General features: G+C 46.5%; 2 protein-coding genes across 4 annotated transcripts in view; both read right to left on the reverse strand.

Moving 5' to 3' along the window:
• LOC100115940 (short-chain dehydrogenase reductase 2a-like) lies at nucleotides 1–3,897 on the reverse strand. Its single transcript, XM_032596233.1, has 10 exons — nucleotides 3,671–3,897; nucleotides 3,336–3,501; nucleotides 3,061–3,184; nucleotides 2,844–2,988; nucleotides 2,605–2,772; nucleotides 1,057–1,200; nucleotides 807–972; nucleotides 586–712; nucleotides 373–502; nucleotides 1–283 (listed from the first exon to the last, which is right to left on the reverse strand). Exons 1-10 carry the CDS (start codon nucleotides 3,800–3,802, stop codon nucleotides 98–100), a joined length of 1,488 nt encoding a protein of 495 aa, XP_032452124.1. The 5' UTR covers nucleotides 3,803–3,897; the 3' UTR covers nucleotides 1–97.
• Nucleotides 3,898–4,931: 1,034 nt separating this feature from the next.
• LOC100116130 (probable serine/threonine-protein kinase yakA) overlaps nucleotides 4,932–22,705 on the reverse strand; it is a 68,471-nt gene continuing 50,697 nt past the window's right edge. For 2 of the 3 annotated variants that reach the window (XM_008214500.3, XM_032597028.1), the window contains exons 7-11: nucleotides 14,134–14,283; nucleotides 11,101–11,243; nucleotides 10,570–10,816; nucleotides 9,592–10,482; nucleotides 4,932–9,503 (exon numbers count right to left, since the gene is read on the reverse strand). In XM_008214500.3, the coding sequence (XP_008212722.1) occupies nucleotides 8,698–9,503; nucleotides 9,592–10,482; nucleotides 10,570–10,816; nucleotides 11,101–11,243; nucleotides 14,134–14,283 (2,237 nt within the window). In that variant the 3' untranslated portion in view covers nucleotides 4,932–8,697. The remainder of the gene's footprint in view (nucleotides 9,504–9,591; nucleotides 10,483–10,569; nucleotides 10,817–11,100; nucleotides 11,244–14,133; nucleotides 14,284–22,705) is intronic. The other variant, XM_008214503.3, reaches the window with a different exon arrangement.

A 22,705-nucleotide genomic window follows, 5' to 3' on the forward strand; every position in this document is an offset into this window, starting at 1 on the left:
TTCGAATTTTAAGATCATAAGTTTATACTTAACGAATTTAAATAACGCATACATTCCTATATAATATCAAGTACAAAATTATAAATAATTCTAATTTCTAAAATGCTGATCCCTTCGGCTGTATCATTATTTCCGTTATTTCAACGTGTGGTGGTGCTGAAAGTACGTGAACAATAGAATCAGCGACGTCTTCTGCGTTCAACGTTGGCATTTTTTGTATAATCGAGTTCTGACTGGCCGCCCTATCGTAAATCTCAGTTTTGACCAATCCTGGACTGACGTTCTGAAAAATCCAAATGTATAATGAATCAACTGGAGCTGCATAGCAATACTCATTATGTATAGAACATATATTTATAGTGCATTTCTTACCGAAACACGGATTTTCGCGTCGATAAGTTCATTTTTAAGAGTTTCGGACAGGGCCCTGACGGCAAACTTCGTGGCTGGATAAACGTTGGCAAAACCACTTCGCGGAGAAAGTACAGCATGCCCTAAGACACTATATCAAGCACAAATATCAATATCATTACATATCGCCAATCGGTCTACATCACTATTCGTACCATTCTTTGTAATATTTACCTGTTTATGTTGACAATCTGAGCTTCGTTCTCATTAGCCTTCATTAACTTTATGGCGTGCTTCGAACAGTACAAAAGTCCGATGACGTTGACGTTGAAAACGTTTTCGATGTCCGACGATGATGTATCTATACATAAGAAGGTAAGTGAAAAATACGATTCATTATCTTCCCGTAGTATGCAAAACTCATGCGTATATATTTTTAATAATCCCTATAAAACCTTCTATTTTTCCCGAAGTCACGATGCCGGCATTATTAACGAGAATGTTCAAAGCTCCGAGGGTGTCCATTACCCAATTCAGTGCCGAAATTACGCTCTCCTCGTCAGTGATGTCGCACTCTCTCGCGTAGAATTTTCCGGGCCCCTTAGCGTTTTTCATATTTTCCTGCAATAAACATTTAAATTCAATGCTGGTTCACGAAATATGCGCCTCCGTTAATAGTCGCGAGCGAATGATAAACCTTATTACCTCCATCTGCAGTTTTCTTCGCGCCAAACCGATAACGATGACACCGTGTTTAATCAGAGATTTGGCAGTTGCCAAGCCGATTCCCGAGGAGGCTCCCGTTATCACAGCTACTTTTCCGTTCCAGCGATCCATATTGCTCTGCGATTAATCTGAATGACATATTTTTAACGTAAAATGCGAAAACAAAATTAATGTATAACTACTGCTATTTCGCATTAACAAAATTTAAGATATTTTATCATAATGTATAAATAATAAGACAAAAAAATCTTACACTCTTGTATTTTATAGTTTTTCAAAATAGAAAACTTGACATGTATCTATACCTTAATTTATTGTCCTTCGGTGTATTTCTCTATTTTTCTCTTCTTTCTTCAGCACAGCAGAATAAACGTATTCGAATATCTCAACTTTGACGCTGCGTCGGACCAATGGTTTGTTGAATACTGAGTTGCGAGCCAAATGTGGTATGCAATATATAGGAAAGATAGTATCGTACCGGAGCGGAAGTGACGAGTTAAACTTTAAAAGGCACGCCAGGTAGTCTTTTCTCGCAGATTCAAGATCACCGGAGCTACTATAGAGTGTAGAACGATAATAAGCATGACTTTGATTATTTCGTTGCATAAGTGTCATAATGAAACTTTGCTGTATTTGTTTATCATTTTAAAACAACATGATGGCTTGTTTTTTGCTAAAAAATAAAGTAAAATTTGAATGTAAAAAGAAAAGTATAATAAAGGATAAACCAGTTTCTCTTATGAATATCAATGGTTTTCAAAGCAGAATTATACCGCAAGCTGACTGACTCAAACTGCAATTGAATGAAAACCATTCATAGCTCCAACAAAATCTAGTTTCCATTATTCAATTTTTAAACGAAAATATAAAAACATGCTTTATTCTTGACATTATTTTTTTCAATAAAATCTTTTTATTTTACTTAAAGTCACTGAATTACAAGTTATTATAATTATAATATGCATGCTATGTATTATATTTGCATACAAAGGTACGTTTAAGCATAAGATTTTACCAAATTTACCCTTAGAATTTTTACAAAAAATCATCCAAAGATCGTAGATTATCCTAAAGTACTTCGTTTAAAAAGTCATGAAATATCGCTGTTTTGATATTTTAAGAATATTTACTTTCATATATCACGCTGTGTCTATAAACTTCAAATTTCGAGCAGGCCTTGCAACGCAGACACAGACAAAAAACGCCAAAGCCATTGCATTTCAAATCGAGCAATCATCGCAACAAAAGTCCGCTGTCGGTAATGGAATGGCGCGAAATTTGAATTGTCCGCTGGCGCACTCGAAGCCTTTGATATCATGCAAGTCACCCCTTGTACCTATAGCGATTATAAAAAACTGCTTTGTTTTGAAATTGATTTCAAACTTTCCGTATACTGAAATTAAGTCAATTTTCACTTTGTTTTCCCCTTAGACAAAGTTAGTACAATATCAAAATTGTTTTAAGCAACTAAATAACTTTACAGAATCAACCTTGATACAAGTATAACCTCAGCAGCAAACAAACTCAAAAGGTCTCTCCCAACGGCTTGATAGTCAGCTCGGTGATCTGGACATTCGCGGGTGACCCGATAACATAAACGATGCTATCTGCAACATCTTCCGGTTTTAGTGCTGGCATAGTTGACAGAGCAGCCTTGGTGCATATCGCGGTCCTGACGTATCCTGGACTAAGATTCTGCAAGAAAGTAACCAAACATTACTATCGCAGCTTATAAACTGTATGTGAAGAATATAACATCGACTCACAGTGACGCGGATATTGCGCCCGATAAGCTCGTAACTGAGGACCTCGGAGATGGCCCTGACCGCAAACTTGGTCGCCGGGTAGACGTTCACGGACGTGTAGTCGCCGCGCGTCCAGGTGGGAGATGGCACCTTCTGGCCTGCGATGCTACGCGTAAATCGAACATTTGTACTTGGTATCAAAATTTGATAATTTTAAATTCAATCGCATGAAAGAAACCTGTTGATGTTGATGATGTGAGCTTCGTTGGCTGTCTTCATTAAGGTAACGGCTGCTTTGTAGCAGTACAAGACTCCCATGAGATTCACGCCGATTACCTCCTGTAACTCCTCTACTGTGGAGTCTTTGAAAAAGCATTTTTTTTTTCAATTAATGAAGCTTGTTTTCATTCAAGCATCGAATTCAGAGTATTTTCTACTTCATTTCGAATTTTAACGATTCAAAGAAGCTTACATTAATTAGCTTGTGATTGATAGTAGAGCAATTGGTAATACCTTCGATAGACTTGGTGGTGACGACGCCGGCATTATTAACGAGCAGGTTAACCACTTTGAAGGTATCGGCGATGTAGTCGAAAGCCTCATTGACACTTTTCTCGCTCGAGACGTCGCACTCGCGAGCGTAGAACTTGCCAGCTTTTATCGCCTCGCTCATTTCTTTCTATCGATAGAAATACTAATTAGCCTGCGCTTAATAAATCGAATATTTTCTCGTACCGGAAAATAAATGGTCTTTCTTTAAATCCTTTGACATTGTCACTTATTTGAATTTTATACTTGCAAAAATGCATCATACTGTTCTTTATTTATCTTTTTTTTTCTGAACTTACCTCCATAAGCTCCTTCCTTCTGGCAAGTCCCACGACGATCATCCCCTCGCGAATCAGTGTTTTACCGATTGCTAAACCGATTCCCGAAGAAGCTCCCGTCACCACAGCCAACTTTCCTACCCAACGATCCATTTCTTAGCTTCTCTCGATCTAACGACAGACTGAGACCGATCCGACGATTTTCTACCGACGTGAGACTGTCAAGAGGAATGTGCAGCTTTAGTCATGCAGTATGAATTTGGATCTTTACTCGAGGCTCTCAAGGTGACGATCGGAGGAGCTTTAAATATTGTTTTTTCAAGCTTCGCGATCCCGAGAAATGTGTTATCGTAAACTGGGTGATATCTTTTAATTTGACCTTCCAATCAGATGCATGCAACAGAGTAAGGAAAACGTTAACACAAGAAATTAACCAGTAGATTAAGAGAGATCTGCAGTTACGATTTTATAAGATAAAACAATGTATGGCTGCGCTTCGGAATTTATTCCTCATTCGAAGAGTATACTTATCATTGTGCACATGTAATGTATATTTGTGCTCAAAACAATATTAATTGATAGAAATTAATGAAAGTGTACACAAATAAGTAGATTAATGTAAACTTACGGTTCCTTCTTTTTCGTTGCACGAACTTCCGCAGTGAAATTATCGAAGTATAAATCATACAATTGAAAAAAAAATGTGTACTTTAACGATGAAATCTATAAATCATAAAAATGTACACTTAAAATGTAATACTGCAAAATAGATGTGAATGAACGTACACTGGGAAAAATTTTACTCATCGTTAGCAATTCAACCTCTTCGGGTATTTCATTTTCCAATCGAAATAAGCTCCACAAGTCGTTTCAAGGTAGACGCACATTTCTTTTTAAAAAGACATTTATTTTCATAAAATTATTCAAAAATCTATATTACATCATGGCTTATATCATACAACAATAATAATCATAATAATGCAAGGAAACATACTTGGTTAACCATCGAAATGATGATGCAAATGCTTAATATACCATTATCCTTAATTATATCAAAAAACGTTTTGCGCGTAGCGGGTCTCTCTCTCTGTGTGTGTATCATTCTTTTATTTTTCATTTTCGTTAAATCCGTAGAAATTTTTCTCAGTGCCTATACATAGAATGAAATGAAACTACCTATTTAAGAGGTGCGTGCGATAGGTTCACTATAACATCGTGATGGAGTGAAGAACTAGAAGAAGAAGAAGAAGAAGAAGAAGAAGAACAATAATCGAGATAGTGGTGTTTTTGAAAATACAAAGCACAGTTTTGCATTTTCGACGAATCACTTTATTTCTCGTATCTCGTTGACATGCGCATATTACCGTCTCGTGTATCATATAGGAGACATAGGGAGATGCGGTGTACTGGGACACACAAAAACAAGCGAGAGAGAGTTTCGTTCTCGTCGAGCATGCAGCCTCAGCTGGAAAAATCATAATGGTATAGAGATTTTATACACACGCCCTTTTCACGGATAGAGTGTTTCGCTTGTCGACGCTATTGTAATCTCTGGAAAAAAGTCAAGGAGTCGACACTTTACGCTTTTTTGTTTTGTTATATATATATACGATACTTTTTTGTATGCTTCTTTTTTAGCTTTAATTCTTTAATACGGACATCACACATTCATAGTGGAGCTTAGCATAATCCGAATTTGTTTTTCATTATGTATAAACAATGTACATTAAGTAACATTTGCCTTATTAGCAAACTCACGCGCGCGTCTTCCTCTTATACTTCCGCCTCTCTTTACCTTCTCTTCTAACTCGTCTCCCTTTCTCGCATCTCGCTCTTATATTTATATATACCAAGTATACAATAAAGCTATACACATCTTATGTTCGGCATGAAAATTTCTCCTCTCCACCTCGTGTCAACCGCGCGCAACGCACTGACAAAAATCTTTCGACTCGTGTGTGTAGGTGTTCTGGTGTGTATATGGGTGACCGCACGCATCGAGAGAGAAAAGAAACGTCCTCCGTATTTATTTTTTGCTTTCCCCCTAAAAAAGATCGATTTTTCCCCAATAGCAAAAGATTCGTTACGTCGAAATATGTACACAGCTGTATCACAAAATAGAAAAGCAGCGAACCGCGACAATTTCGAACGAAATAAGACAACTACCCTCTCGACTCGAAAATCCGGGCAAACAAGAAACACCGACGCGTCATCAGAGAGACATTTTTCTCAGTGCCGCATGGAGTTGCGAAAAAACGCAAGCGCGCATGTATGTACTCACTTACAAGACTACAGAATCCGAAAGTGCTCGTTTACAAACGCTCACGGAGATACACGGATGCGTATAGAGCAAGGATGTCGGAACAACGTAATCCGACGGAGCGATCTCTTACAATAGGAACTTTTTTTCGTTTTCGTTTTTTTACCGCACGAATTTCAGGTTGTGCGCTCGTCGTGTGCACGTGTTATTCGAATATTCTTTCGGTCGCATCCGTCACCCTTTCCCTAAGATTTAACGCGAGCAGAACGACCCCTGTGGACGAGTCTTTATAACGAAGCTCGATGGGCGATCGAGAGTGAAGAGACGAGAAATAATCTGATCTGAGACACAATTTTTTCGTGGATTCATTTTTTTACTGTTTATTCAGATGCACAACACTTTTATCCAGGTTTATTGGTTTTTCCTTATAAAAAAATTTCTCTCGACAAGATACAACGGAAAACTGTATATAATAGAAACAATTGAGACGCGTGTCTGTGTAGTGTCGAAGGGATTACTTGATTAAAGCATTTCCACTACGGCGCGAGACATTATGCGCGCTGTCGTCGCACGCAACACCATCGCCGTCGTCGGTTTTTAGTTGAGTAATTCGTTACTATGCTTTATCCATTACTTTTTTTACACAAAAAACACTTTTTCCGACGATCGAGCTGCTCGCTTGCGTCGTTACATGATTTTCATCGTTTATTTCTTTACGTTTTTACTTTTATTTTTATACATACTTAGAAGTGTTAATCGTTAAGGTAGGTATAGAACAATTGGAGGTCTTGAAGCAATTAAAAAATATGTTACGAGCCACTGGCTCAAGCTCTGTTATACGCTTAATCCTCGAATTTAACTCGGTACAATCAACAGCAATGTGAGTGTTCTCGTGTTTATGTGTTTTATACTCCATAACGGCGTGTCTTTTTAATTTTCGCGCCGAGCGACGTCAGGGCTGAAAACCAGAGTTATACAAGCAGTCGGTCGGCCCGGTGCCTCGACGCCTACGCACACGCAATTCTTATACGAATAAGTTTCTTCTTCATTAATTTACAGTGAAAACGCGCAACGGCTTCGTCGTTTGTCTAGCCTACGGCTGTCTCTCTTCCTAGACCTCGTGAGGCCTTTTTACCATCTTATCTTTCTTTCTTTTAAGCTACGGATGAGTACTTAACACTGATAACATCTATATCGATAATGCCTGCATCGGATCTTGGAATCGACTCTGAAAAACGTCTAAGAACCTTTTTTGGCTTATTTCTGTTTAATAGTGGTTGCTTGTTTTGTCTTATCATTCAATCAGTTTGCTTGAGGCCGATAGAACAGAAAGAAACATGTATATTAATGCATACTTCATATATATAATATATAATATGTATAAAGACATCAGTTATTATGTATATCAACGACTTCATTTTTCTATACCCTGTGCAATCATTTTTTTCCCTCCTCGATACCTCGACTCATCCTACAGCCGACGTTACTCGCTGTTTATCGCTTTTTAATTTTTTGTTTTTTTCTCTCTTAAAATTCACGTAGGTCTCGCCCGAGTCAAAGCTAGCATTCTCCCTCTCTTTATAATCAATAATTCTTTATAATATTTATATATATACTTTTTTATATTTATATATGTATAATATATATATATATATATTTATTTATATATATATTTATATTTATATGTATGTATAATCGCGCCGATGCGTTTGCAGCGTTACAGCGTTACACAGCGAAACGAGGAGTGTGATCATCATCGTCGTCGTCGTCGTCGTCATCGTCATTTTTATCGGGCTCGCTGACGAGGAGGCGCCCACAGTCCCATTGCTCCTATACACCGCATTCATCGCAGAATTCATATAGAATATAATCGAAGGACGTATAAAATGTAACGTTTATTTATATATAATATGTATATAACGCGATTTATAATTAATATATTATACGGCGTCAACACAATACACTCGGCACTCAAAGTGCCGATCACAACTGCGCGTATGTTTCATATAACGATAAATAAGAATGACTTTGTAAAGGTGTCGGGGGGGTTGGTGGTGCCGTGAGCGATGAGACTCACTCGTGACTCGAATGCCCTGTTTGCCATTTTCTCCAACAATTGCGCGCGATTCGAGAGAAGCAGCACTGTGTGTCTATGTATGTAAGTGAGTGAAACGAATTAATCGCTGATATAAAATTGAATCTGTAATACTCAACGTAACAATCGCAGAAAAATAAAACAAAAGTATAGTACGCATAATAATAGTCGATCGTCGACAATGAGAAACAACGGAAACAATCGACGAAAGAAGCTTCCTTCTCCTCTCCTCCTCTCGCAGCCTTAAAATATGCGCACACACACGCACGCATGCACTCACACAAATACACATTCGTATCCTGCATAATATATACGTAAAGAAGAAACAACGGCTCTCCGAGAGGAGGTGTATTGCACGTGTACGACGGCGAGCCCGGGACCGTGTCTCTCTCTATCTCTCTCTCTCTCTCTCTCTCTCTCTCCTTCTCTCGCACAGCTTGTATGTATATATATTGCACCGTGGGCCGGAGCGAATCTTCCGGATTGCACACTACAGTCAGTCTCTCGTCCTGGCAGACTCGCTCGTTCGTAAAAAAGAAGCAGCCCAGCGCTCACATATAGACAGACAAAGTAAGAGAGTTATCCTAGCGCATTGTCCTAGCCGTCGGCCTCGTCGTCGTCGTCGTCGTCAAGCAGGCCCTCAGCAGCAGCAGCGGCGGAGAAGCGTTCCTCGATGGGCTCTCTCGGGGACTATCATACGCCATCGTAGGCGAGGTCGACGGGCGGTGGCCTGCTGCCGGCCGACATGTGGTGATACGCCGCTGGTGGCGTGGAGGAACCACCGGGGCTAGGCTGACCACCGCTGGCGTAGCCCTGGCCGTAGCTCGGGTTGGACGGCGAGGCCGCGCTCGAGTAGGCATCGAAGGAGCTCTGGTAGGAGGTGGTCTGGTACGGGTAGGGCGACTGGTTCATCGGGTGGTGGCCGTGCAGGGACGGATGGTGCTGCTGATGCGACGCCATGCCGTAACGCTGCTGTTGCTGCTGCTGCTGCTGCTGCTGTTGCTGCATGAGGGAGGCGTCGAGACCGCCGAAGAGGTAGCCGTTGTTCGCGACCGCCGCGGCTGCGGACATGGGCACCGGGTAGTGCGGACCCGGCTGCAGGATGTTCGCGTAGTGCTGGCCGTGGCTCGGCGTGTAGTTGCTCGAGGCGAGGTTCTCCACCGTGTAGGACTTGCTGTGAGAGTTCTGCTGCTGCTGCTGCTGGGACTCCTGCTGCGACCGGTTGGACATGCTGTAGATGGGGTTGTTGTAGCTGTCGGCGTACTGGGAGCTGGACAGCGGCGGACTGTAGTTGGGATTGCCGGGCACACCCGGGCCGTAGGAGGACAGGTAGGACTGGTGCTGCTCGAGCTTCTCGGCCAGCGACTCCTCGGACATGTGCTGCTGCTGCGCCAGCCGCTGGCCGCCGCTCTCGGCTATGCTGGGGATCTGGTCGACCAGGGACTCCAGATCGCTCAGGCTCTTCGAGGCCACGTCCTGGCCCGTCGACCGCTTCAGACCTAAAATCAGATAAAAGCACTCGTCACACTGCTGCATCCATTCGCGCGCGAGCGAGAATCACGGCCAACTAGAGGAACGACCACTCACCGTACTGCTCGTGCGGATGCGGCGACATCGAGTGCGTGGGCGTGTGGGGATGGTTGTGCGGCGGCGTGGGATGCGAGTGATGCGAGTGCTCGTCGGTCGTCTGGCTCATGGGCGTTGGCGCGTGCTGCTGCTCCTGCTGCTGCTGCTGCTGCTCGTGATAGCTCATGTATCCAGGATAGCCGGGTGTGCCGGCTGGACTTCCGTGATCGCCGGCGGGGTTGTAGGACGCCTGCTGCTGTTGCTGGGACTGCTGCTGCATGGCGGCGCCGTCAAAGTCCGGATGGTCCATGCCGGCAGGCGAGGTGAGCGGCGAGGGCTCGCCCAGGTTGTTCTCCGACGAGATGGCCGTGTTGATCTCGGAGGAGAGGTCCGAGTGGCTGAACGACAGCGACATGGACTTGGGACTCTGGCTGTAGTGCTGCAGGTGCACCGGGCTCTGCTTGCTGTACGGGCTGTCGGCGAGACTCTGGCCGTAGTAGCTCTGGGGGTCGGACAGGCCCGGCTGGGGATAAGGAGCCATGTGGGAGAACGGCTTGGGCGGCGACATCATCGGGGGCGAGAAGCAGTTGGACAGCTGGCCGTAGCCGTCGGTCATGTGTCCGCCCATCTGGTGCGGATGGTGCTGCTGATGATGCTGCTGCTGGAGGTGATGCTGGTGGTGCTGGGCCTGCTGGGCCTGGTGCTCGCGTTCCTTGGCCTCGCGCTCGGACTGCTTCTGCTGCTGGTGGATCTTTTTCGGCCGGCCGCGGCGCTTCTTGATCACCTCGCCGTTGCCGTCGACTTTCTCCGGATCGGGCAGTGGCGCCTCCTCGGGATTCTTGATCTTCTTCGGCCGGCCGCGCTTCTTCTTGCCCGGGACCAGGCCCGGCTCCTGCTTGATTATCATACCTGCTGGGGTGAATTCGACTTTCATTAGTCCCGAACGTTTTCGCGACACAAGGACACATAATAAAACAATAAAACCACAAGCAAACCAACCGTCCACGTATCTGCCCTCGCTATCGCAGAGCTCGTCGGTGAAGACGGGCTTCTTGTCTTCGAGCGCGTCCTGCTCGCGCTTCTTGAGCTTCGAGTCCGCGAACACGATGTCCGACTCGTCGAGGTGCGAGATCGTGCCGTTCAGGTAGTCGCGGAACTTCTTCAGGGCCGCGTAGTACGGCACCTTGTCCGCCGCGCGCGGCAGCTGTGCGCAGCGCGCGCTGCTCGATGGCATCACCCACATGTACTGTAAAAGTAAGAATTATAATTTTATTTGTTCGATTACATTTCACACCCGATCGGGTTAAACGATTACGGAATTATTTCAAAGCTATAAGCAAGTAACGTCGATAACTTCGTTAGATATGCATTATAGACATTCCTATATTTTATTCAAAATCGCGCTCGAACGACGATCGAGTTAGGAAAATTCAATTCAGCTCCGCAAACTCTATTTGCGTCGATTCTCTTTCTCGAAGATTGACATACTCGGTATGCGGAGAACGCGATCTTCGAAAAATATCTACTCACTGTGTTGGTGCCGTCGACGAGGTTGGGTTGCCTTCCAAAACCGAACTCCTTTTTGCCCGAGAAAACCTCGTAGATGAGCTTCCCGTTGAACACGGCTATCTTAGGCTTGTACTTTCGCAGCTTCTCTAACAGTATGTGGCTTCCTGAAAATTTTCAAAATAAAAAAAAACCCGGTTTAGCACAGTGTATGATATAATGCCGTAATATATTATATTATAATCGTGTTACACTCGTCGCCTTGCGCAGCGCGCACACATATTTTAACCGATATTTCACGGCGCGTATAATCAGTTTAAAATACATCGCGCAATTATCCGTCGCAAAAATGTCTAATAAGGTGAAAGCATCGTTAACCTGATGCTGACAAAAAAAAAAAAAGAAGCGCACATCGCGTCCTTATACAAAGGGCCCCATCGGCATAATAAAGCGCTTCGTCATCAAAGGTCCGCGCCAAAGTACATTAAGCCATTTTGCCACGAGTAATTGTTTAGCGCGCGTCGCGCATCTCTTGTCTTTTGTCGCATCACGCACAACTTGAGGTACGGAACGTTCGAGGCGCATTCGTTATTTTAGCGGAAATTTTTAAATTCACCGCGCAAACTCGATCCGACGCGCTAATTGCCCGTCGATAATGAGTTATATAGCGTACACGAGCCCAAGGACATTAATATAACGAGAGAGAGAGAGAGAGAGAGAGAGAGAGAGAGAGAGATGGCGTACAATTCTCCGCGTATCAGTGAGATTTTTTATTATCGGACAGTCACGAGAGAGCCACTTGAAAACGATCGATGTATACAGTCCATACGCATATGCAGCGACGTCGAGTGGAATTTTTCAAACGTTAATTCGCGCGAGCTTTAAAAGCGCCACTTTTGATCTGAGCGTAAGCGCGCGAGGAACGTTGTTTATTTTTACAGTTTTACGAAGAGGGAAAAGTAAAATAGAAATAAATAAAATCGCATTTAATTCAGTATCGAACACTCGAGAGGGCGTGAAATATTTGCTTTGGAACGTCGAGAGAGACATTTTTTAAACTAGCGCTTTCGAATGAGCAGGTCGGATTAATTCGTTTGTGTGTGATTCTTTTTTTTTCTTCAAACGGAGTAACAAGATACGTTATTCTTTGTCGAATTTACGAAATGAAACTTGTGCAGCAGCGAGGATGAGCCAAGATTGATTAAAAATAAATATTCGCTCCGCTTTTATCATGTTAATTGAAAAAAAAAGACGTAATCCGGTACGTATTATCATATGCATTTCATTCGATTTCAATCAAATAACGTACAGAGATTGATGCGCGCGCGCTGATATATCTTCTGCAATTCAACGAAATTACCATAGATATCTAATTACAGGGGAATCTCGCGTGCGCAGGGGGGAAATCATTATAATTTTACAATATCGCAATTTCCTGAAATAAATTTTTTTCTCGCTATGATGCATCGCTGAAAAATTCCGCATTTTTCGCCTTGTTTGATAAATCGATAAAAGAACGTGTACGAACGCCAATTTACTCAACTGACCGATGAAATTGCTTAAAAATTAATTTGATTCCCGGATCGCATCCAATTATAAATGAGGGAGTTATAATAACGTTAAAAAATATATAACAATCATCACGCTGTCCGCTTCTTTCAAGCCGCTGCGATTCGCGAATTAAAAAAAATCGCTTCGCTCCTTCGCATTCTGTCCTTTCGATGCGAAAAGCGTAAAAAATAATCAACGTCGGAAAACGAATATTAAAACGAAAAAGAAAGGCTAAAAACGAAACCCAACGGTTATCCCGCAATCCACAAAGCCAACCTTGATCGGTCAGCGCAGAGGCGACATCAAAGGCGGCGCTGACATTAGAGACTGCGGCGGGCGCGCTCGCGTCATCTGATCGCGAAACAGTCGTACCTACTACAGCAACCAACGGCGGTGTCTCCTCGCTCGCGCGCGAGAGAGAGAGAGAGAGAGAGAGAGAGAGAGAGAGAGAGAGAGAGAGAGCACCTGTTGTTCTGCACAGACTCCCACCTCCTCCAGTCGCAGTTTACAGCCGGTCGCGAATCACGTGGAGGCGGCGGCGGCGGCGGAAAGTTTCGCGAGGGCGCTGCACGGCGACGAGACGTTCTCGCGGCGACGGCGGCCTGGTATGCGCGGCGCGCGCCGCCGCTCTAACGATTAAATTGGGAATCCCCGGCCTGCGTGCTGCTGGTATGGTAGCGTTCGCTCGAGCGGGAGAGACTGATAATCGAGCGAGGGTGGCGTGCGTGAATTATCTCTCGTTGCGTGCTGTGGAGGGAGAGTTTGAGATTGTTGTGGGTATGTGGCTCTGTAGGTGAAATTTGAAAATCGGGCTGTTGGGTCGACTACTGGGGGTCACCGCGGAGATTCAGGGGCTGAAGTCTTTAAGGAGGTTTTGATGTGAAAGTTCACGCGTCACGGTGATTTTATTAAAACAACAGGACACATCGGCCTTCTACGCAAGTGACTTTAAATCCAAGTAGGCATGCAAAACAAACGCGTCCGTTATACCGTCCGCTGAATTTGCATATAACGAATATCGACACTCGCGCGTCGGGCATTTTTCCGCAAAATAAAAATTCGAGCGTTTATCATATAACGCAATAATGCGGTCCTGCTCCATTAACCGCACCGGAATTTGCGTGCAGTATACTCTTTTTCCAACAAGTCGATCAATAAATTCCGCGCGCGCAGTCGCCTCATCCGCGATATATCGTGCATCTCTCATATTTATATATACGAAAAACCACGAGAAGCTACTCTATACGTGCGCGCATCGGGACGACTCGAGAGAAAGAGAGAGAGAGAGAGAGAGAGAGAGAGAGAGAGAGAGAGAGAGAGAGAGAGAGAGAGAGAGAGTTCAATTCCAAAAATACACCCGCGCGAGTCTGGGCCGCAGTTTCTGGGAAGCAGCCGAGGTTAATTTGGCAGTGTCCGAGCGGTATAGGCTCGAAAATGAAGGCAGGTGTGCGCTTCTGGTTTAGCGGAGACTCGAAATAGAGAAAGAAAGAGTAGTATAATACGAACCTTCTTTGATCTCTTTTCGCGTGAGGTCGGCGCTGCCTTTGGTGGCTCTGGCCACCATATTCGTGAAGCCGATACCGAGGCGCAAAAGTTTGTAGTCATCGTCGGCTGTCAGCGGCTCTGGCGTCAGGCCGCTCAGGTGTAGACACTTCCCTGTAACAGACGAATTTCAGGTTTGGTTAGTTGGTATACCAATGGGATCGGCTAGGTTTAGTCAAGTTATCTATAAGGCTCGTCTGACCATAGTCGGACTCGTCTACTTAAGCTCCGGTAGCTCGAGCTCGGTCGGCGTATACAGTTCAAAATTATTCACAAGTACGCGCGCAACGCTCTGCGGCTAGCGAGTTCTCCGGTAAAGCTTGTCGAGCGCGTTTCCTCCACTACTGAAGAAATTCCGAGCAAACAAGCCAAGCCATTACAGCAACAAGACCGCGGATCCCAGGCCGAAAAAGCAGCGAGTGCAACCTTGCAAGATCTTACCCCCCGGGGTTTCCTCTCCGAATTCACTTAGCGGAGTCGAAAAAACCGAACCCGGAAAACAAGCCCAGCTCCCAAAAAGCGAAAGCTCCGCAAGACTCTCTTCTCATCCCGCAGATCCAGCTAGCAACCACGGCGGCGGCGGCGGCGGCGGCGGCGGCGGCAGCTGCGCAAGCAGCCCAGACGGCAAAGTTCTCTCGGCGGGGAATTAAAACGGTTTCCGGCTAGCGCAGCAGTAGAGAGGGAGAAGATCGAGATTTATGAGGCGACGGGAAATTCTCTCTCGCGCGCGCTAGGCGACGACCTACTGTAGCGGTGGCGGCGACCTTGAGAACAGCGCCGCGAAACTTCGGAACAAAGTTAAGCAGCGCCGTTGCCGCCGCGGGAGAGAGAAAGAGAGAGAGAGAAGCGAGGAGTGGGGATAAGAAGACGAATGGCCGATCGAACTAAGTTTATTGGAGGGGGAGGCGCGCGACCTTCCGAGAAGACGCTAACCTCGCCTAACTTTTTTTACGGGACACCATCGACGGATGGAGGAAGTTACTTCGTCGAAGCTTCGGTTCTTCTTCTTTTTTGAAGTAGCTAGCTGTGCGGAATACCGGATTGAATTTCGAGCTTGTCGGATGGGAGAGCTTTTTTGGCGATTGCGATGACTCCGCAGGTTCTTGCAAAGTCGCGAAGGGTTTGAGAAATGGATTATGAAAATGAGCGTAGGTTATCGAAAATTGCCGGTCGAGACGAGTTTCGAGTTTTTGCTCCGGCGGAATTCGATGCCGATGGATCTGGAAGTTTTGAGAACCGTCGGATGGGAAAAATTAAAATTAGTCTTTGGGATTCGATTATATGCTGATAAACTCGGTAGTTGCACCGAAGTACACGCAATAACTACCACGCTCAGTCTAATAACCTTACTCAGCGGACTTATCTTCTCGCCGAGTCTCTCTTTCTCTCTTAGACCTCAACCGCCTACCGAACTTTCCGGCAGTTTTTCAATCGGTACTCCGCGGAAAAACGCTTCGACAGCGAACCCATCCAAAAACTCTACTCAAAAGCACGAGACTCTCGCAGAAACTCTCAACTCGCACAAGCCCGAACAAAGTCTCCTCTCGAGAAATCGAACTCGGCATACACTTCAACTCTCCGATCGTAACTTCACTCACACCTGCGCGAACCACTCGAATCGCGCTTGCTTGCTCTCCATCGAAACGAAAAACAAAGAGACCGAGAGCACGGAAGTGTCGCGCGGACCCGTCGGATCCGTTGTGTACAGAAAAGTGTAGTTCGTGCACAGTGAAAATCCAGCCGTATGATACAACCACACTTTTTTTCGCGGGGAACTCCAGGGGAAAAAATTCGACGGGTCGAAAATCCCAGGGCCGCGCGAACGCACTTCGCCATCCGTCTGTCAAAAGCCGCCGCAACTTACTCTCTCGCTGTTCTCTTCCCGGCTGGCAAGGAGACTCGTCGTCGTCGTCGCTGTATTTTTCTCTCGTCGCTGCTGCAACTTCTTCTACAGGAAGAGAGGTCCTTGCTGGAACGGCGGCGGCTCGGAACTCCAGCAGTGGAACACATCCAGAGAACGCACGACAAAACAACTGACGACGACCCACATACTCGGCCGTGCCGCTACTTCCATCTCGTTCGCTCTTTCTCTTTTTATCATCCCCTCTCTCTCGCTCGCTCGCTCTCTCGCGCACTCTCGCGCACAACCGCCCCCGCCCCCTACCATCCGAACCACCATCCTACCTCTCTCTCTCTCTCTCTCTCTCTCTCTCTCTCGCTCTTTTATTCCATCTCTCTCTCACTCCCGCTGCTGCTGCTGCTGCTGCTCTTCATATACATAGATATATGTACATACATATAGATGTATGTGTGTATATTATATATATACATATACACATGCGGGAGGGTAGATATATAGTTATAGCCGACAGCAGCCCCCAGTTTGGCCCGTTATCTCGCTGCCTCTGGCTTTCTCTCTCTCTCTCTCTCTCTCTCTCTCGCTCGCTCTGCCCGTCTCTCTCGCACTCTGTTTTTAACTCGTCGTTTCCACGAGAGAAGCTTGCATCCGACATGTACCCTCCTCCTCCGCCTCTCCACCACTGCAGCAGCAGCAGCAGCAGCGCTAGCGCACACCTACACGCGTCCATCCGGAGCTCTATCCTCTTCTGGCACTGCGTATGCCTGTGTGTGTGTGTGTGTGTGTTTGTGTGCGGATGTACGTACACACACGAATACCGATTCGCGTTGGTGCGCGCCCAAATTAACGTGCAGAGCGAAGCCAGAGGCTGAGTGCACCGAGGGAGGGAGTCAGGTCGAAATCGATGCAACCTGCCTGAGCTGTTCTGCCGTGCGTTTGCCTGCAACAGCAGCGGCCAGGACTGCGCCTGGAAAATCAATTTTCGGCCTTTTTCATCCTGATACGCTACGGCCGCAGGAGTATGTGGGCTATAGATGGTTGCAAGGTTCGGTACCGATGTCTTTTGGACGATTAGAAAGATGATGGGGATTTGGTTTGGGAAGAGTTGGTGCGTATGAAGTCTACGGTTCAGAATTGAAGTTCTTGGTGAAAAAAGTAGAAACGAATGTTGATTCTCGTTATAACGTCTTCTCGACTAGATTTAATTTGGGCAAGTCGTGTGCAGTCGCTTTCGAAGATCGCACTGTGTGCGAGCTTATTTTTGCCCGAGATCAATACTCGAAGAAATCACCATACCATCGTCAATTAAATTTAGCTGTTTCGAAAAGCAGAGTGGATTGACACGAACTACGTTATTATTCACATGGATCCAGGTACGAAAGATTTAGAAATTGAAGATGAATCGAAGCTTCGTTGAAAGCAATTTATTTCATAATATTTTATCGTTAAAAACAACGCAATTACGCACAATTGGTAACCGAATACAGCGCCGCAAATTTCGCGCAACGCAGCAAAACTCTATAGGGTTTCCTAAAAAGTGTTTCGCATTTCATACCTCACCGAATGCAATATCAGCATTTTCCCATTTCAAAAATATTTCAATGGCTTCGATCGAGTTAATTGTTTTATAAATCGCTGCGCGATAAAAAGAAATCTTCAAACCACACCATCTACCGATCGGCAAATATCGCTTTCGTGGTAAATCAAGTGTGCCGGCGAATAAAAAAAAAGAGTAAATGGCATAACTCGCATCCCGTTGGATTAACGTTTGCTTTCCCCTTCCGCGAATCCATTTATAGCCGTTATCTTTTAATCCAGCGAGGAAAAAAACGATGTCGGGATAACTGCAGCGAGAAATTTCGAAAGTTGGACCAAGTAGTCCCGATTGAAAAAATAACGAAAACATTGCGTGTACGCGAGAGCAAAATTATAATTAATTATACAAGCGGCCGCCATTTAAACGAGGTTTATTCTTAATCTCGGCGTTTAAAATGTGTCCGTCAATCAATCTCTTTTAATATTTGACTAATTAACTGATTTATAATTAGGCGAGGCACATCTCGCTTGAATCATTAACTGCGTTTCAAAAATAAGCGCGGTATGAAGTGATACATTGTTTATCAACCCGATGAAATTTCGATCGGCCTGAATATTTTACGTCGCTTCCCGCAAATATTCGCATTAATTTTTCCCGAAGAAATACCGGTACCAGATCAAAACTAGCGGATTAATAACCGTCGATCGGCGAAAAAGATAATGAAAAAAGCATAGAGTCGAAATTGAAGCCGCTTAAACATCGGATTCGCGAAACAATTAGCTCGACGAGAGCTAGTATACAGCCCCTCGAGTTGCGCCGTGTACGATGAGCGATAGGTGGCGGCGCCCCGGCCTATTTCAAAGTTTCGCGATCATAGCCCCGCGGAAAACTTGGGGGGGCGCGGGTGGGTAATTGATTGCTGCGAGGGCCAAGGAATTCCAAGGTTAAGCGCGCCAGACTTGGGAATTTCTCTCGCACGCTCTCTCTCTCTCTCTCCCTCACTTTCTCCCTCTCCCTTTCGCTTCCGAAGTGTCGCCGGCGCTATTATGCAATTATGATCGGATTTCTGGGAGAACTAAGTGAGGTACTAGCTTCGAAAAAATCATCCAGACTCGGAGCGGCTAGTTCTCTCGGGTCAGCAGAGTGAAGGAGTGAGGGAAGCTTTCACGGGCATAGGGGCCGAGCGGAGGTCAAAAAACCCTCCTAGCCCCGAGAGAGAGAGAGAGAGATACGGCACGAAATGCCAAGAGAGGGCTAGCCTCGCTCGCTAGTGCGCGCACACGAAATGTGAGCTAGCGAGCACAGCAGTAGCGCGAGAACGTGCGCGGACTGTGTATAAGCCGCACTGCTATCGAGCGGATAGGCGAGCGACACAACCCTCTCTCTCGCTCTCTCTCTCTCTCTCTCTCTCTCTCTCTCTGTCGCTCCCTTTGCCCAGGCTTCCGCCCAGCCGTACCACCCATCCTCTCCCTTTGGTGCCCCTCCTCGCCCGTCCGACTCACGCTAGATTCCCCTCTCTTTCCCTCTGCCTATATACACATCTCTCTCTCTCTCTCTCTCTCTCTCTCTCTCTCTCTCTCTCTCTTCCTACCTACCCAAACCCTGGAACACGAGGGACGACGGCGCGGGGAGGGGCCGGGGAGGGGCCGCTGCCGCGCGCGGAGGGAGGCCGGGTGGGTGGCTGGGCTGCTGCTACACGTTTTCCCACGCTGACTATATAGCGTTCTCTCTCTCTCTCTCTCTCTCTCGTTCAACCACCCTCTCGACGTCTCTCACCCGCGGCCGCCACTCATTATAGTTACCACCTGCCCCTCCTCCCTCCTGCCGCTGCCGGCAACCCTCAGCCGAGTAGAAGCACCTCCTCACCCCCTCGCCACGACGGCGCAGCGACTCCGACCCGGCCCTACGTCCTCCTCTACTACACTTTCAACGAGGGGCGCCGGAATAGAAGAGCCCGAGGAAGAGGAGGATGACGAAGGTGGCTGAGAGAGAGAGAGAGAGAGAGAGAGTTGATGGAAGAGAGCTGAGGGTAGCTCGAAACCAGCAGTCGCTCTCTTCTCCTTTTCTTACCCTCATCCTCTCGCGACGCGTAACTACCGAGCGAGACGGAGGAGCCTGGCGTCTTCTTCTTCTTCTTCTTCTTCTTCTTCTTCTTCTTCTTCTTGCATCCCTTTCACGCGCTGGCGTTTATCCGGCTTCGAGAATCTTTCTTGCCCGACTCGCACAGCAGCAGCAACCCCTATACTGCTCGGGGTGTATAGTATATAGTGTGTGTATGTAGGTGAATGCTTGAAAAGAAGGAACGAGAGAGGGAGGGTGGGGGGTACGCTGTAGAGTAGTGTGTGTATATATATATATAGTCGTCGAGTGGAAAGGTGCTTGCCTTCATCGTCGAGCTTCCCGCGAGCGCAGCCCCTCGACGATCAGCCGCGCCTGCACCACTACCGCCTTTCTCTCTACTTGTTCCACTGCCTCCACTCCTTCTTCTTCCTCGTCGTCGTCTTCTTCTTCTTGTTCCAGCGCGACGGCACAGCAGAAGAAGCTTTCTCGCAACTCCGCGTGGCTAACAGCTCCTCTTCACTCGCTGGAAAACCACTGTCGAGGGTCATCGATGCGATGACGAGGACGATGACGACGGCGAAAGACAAGGACAAGTTGTCACTGCTACTCGTCGCCTCGGCTCTAGACTTGATGACGCCGACGCGATCATTCGATCCGATAGCGCCTGAAATTCTTCGGCAGAAGAGGCCTTCACACTCTCTCTCTCTCTCTCTCTCTCGATGCTTATCGAACGGCAGTTTCGTCACGCACGCCGACTTTGACAATGCTCGAGAGCCTCCACGCTTCGCAGATCGGAGAAATTGACGACTCGAGTCCTCCTGCATAGAACAAATTCGAGCGCAGCTTTCGGTATATTCCAAAACTGTCAGTCGCGGCGTACGGAGCCCGGTGAAAAGTTAATCGCAGGGGCTTGCTCCTGGACCATGCTGCAGTCGAATGAAAAACGAAGGATCAATATTGCGCGCCCGGGCAAATTTATATTTTATTAATCGTTCGCTGCGCTCAGCGCGACTGCTCCATCCACCCCCGCGCGCGCGCGCGCATTATATACGCGAGAGAACTGGGCATTTGTATGCTGGCGCGTCTCGTCGCATATGAGCCGCGCGCGGCGGTGGCTTGTTGACGATGCGCGACCGATCAAACAACGGGGGATGGATGATGCTGTGTTCCGTCCGCGCACTGACGCACCACATGGAACGAGTTGTTTGCGATACTCCTGGATGTTTGAAGTCTCTGGGTCTTTTTTTTTTTTTTTTTCGTTCAAAGTGTGTATACCGACGATATTGATGAAATGCATCGCGTGTAATTTTTCCGGTCGGTCGGAGTGATATTCGCTTATTTACACGCCTTTTTCGCCGGTGAAAGGCGTACCAGCTAATCCAGATCGAGCCGTCTTTGACTTTGAATATTTTGTTGTGCATCCTTCCGCTAATGAAATGAAGATATGTGCTTACAGCTTTCCAGATATAGGAGTCGTGAATTTTACAGAGCTATTAAGACTCAGAAGTGGAAGACGCGCATTGACTTGATGCTTCATAATGCAGAGGTTCGATATGCTTCCAACTGAGTTCTGAAGGAAGTTTTTATCGATGAAAAATTCATATGTCGTTCAACTCGCAGGTATAAAAGTCATCGGCGCAACGACGTGCATCAGTGACGAACTTGTTGGATAGATTGCAGATGAAGAGGTACCGAGTAATACCGAAGCGGAAGTCTTCCGAGTTGACGCGAAACGAACCAATTTTAAACGCCGTCGATATAAATTTCTATACCTACGTAGTTTATTTTCGCAAGAAAACCAGTCTCGCAATATGCATTTCAGCGTCGTTACGATGCAGCAATCCCAAACCCCCGTCGTCAACCCAGAGTGAGAGACACGTTACGCAACTCAGCCAAGCTCGCGGCTCTTTCACCTTTCGATTCCGCCGGAGTCATCGATCAATCAGTCGGCCCCTCCCACCTGCCGATTATCCTGCATCTCCGGGCGACAAATAAAAAGAAAAATAAACAAAGACGCAGGGATAATTGATAAACTCGCTCGTTACCGCACACAGTCGCTCGACGAAAGGAGCGAAAAATCGCGAGATGCATTGGCCAACAATTCTAGCTTCTTGCGCAAGGATGAGGCGCCGCGAGCGTCTTCCGAAGGTCAGCGGCGGCGCGAAACTTTTACCGGTCACGTTTCAACTTTCGAGCTAGTCGCCGCAGGGTAGAGAGAGAGAGAGAGAGAGGCAGAAAATCGGGTCAGCCGATGCCAAGCGGAGAGGGGAAAATCGCCGAGGACTGCTGCAGTGCAGAGCGAGCTATTTTTTTTTTCTTTTCTCTCGCACTCTCCCTCTTTTGCTGATCCTTCGCTGCGCTGCGCCGGTAATCGTTTCGCTGCGCGTCTCGACCTGGAGGAAGCTGAAAAAGCTCTTTTTCGAAGCGCTTTCGAGGAGGATTTTTTTGGTGCGTAATTGGAAAATATTCGGTATAAATTGACGGCAAGCGATGCATTTATTTTGCTAGTTATTATGGAGCAGATATTGGATTTTTAAACGTGCATCGGTTGACTGTCAACTAGACTCGTCAGCGTTTAAAGACATAAACCGTGTAAGTAGAGCTTCACTCGTTTAAAGAATAAAGTACAAAAAAATCTCGCGTCACCCAACGCTGTCCAACTCTCGCGTATAACCAGCGAAAACGTCATCGAACTCGCGCAGCTTCGAAAGCGTAGAGAAGCTCACCTTGAACCCCGAACGCACATAAACGTACGACTCGGAAAAGCTCATAAATAGGGAATAAATCAAGCCTCGCCGCCGCGAGAGAAACTTTCCTCCAGTCGCGCGCTCGCGCAGTCGAAATCGAAAACGAGGCGGCCGCGAAACTCCTCGAAACTCATAAATACCCGAGCTGGTGGTGGGAGTAGGGGTCGTCGCTCCTGCCCCCCCCCCCTTTCGTGCGGGGGAGAGAGAGAGAGAGAGAGCGAAAAAGGCCGCGACCTTGAGATGGGGCGAAAGAAAAACTCGGCCCCCGCGGGACGTCTGCGCGCGCGGCCGGATAACTGACCTACCTCGAGTCGTCTGCTCTACGCTGCTCCC

Source organism: Nasonia vitripennis, chromosome 1 (assembly GCF_009193385.2).
Source record: "Nasonia vitripennis strain AsymCx chromosome 1, Nvit_psr_1.1, whole genome shotgun sequence".
NCBI classification, from domain to species: domain Eukaryota; kingdom Metazoa; phylum Arthropoda; class Insecta; order Hymenoptera; family Pteromalidae; genus Nasonia; species Nasonia vitripennis.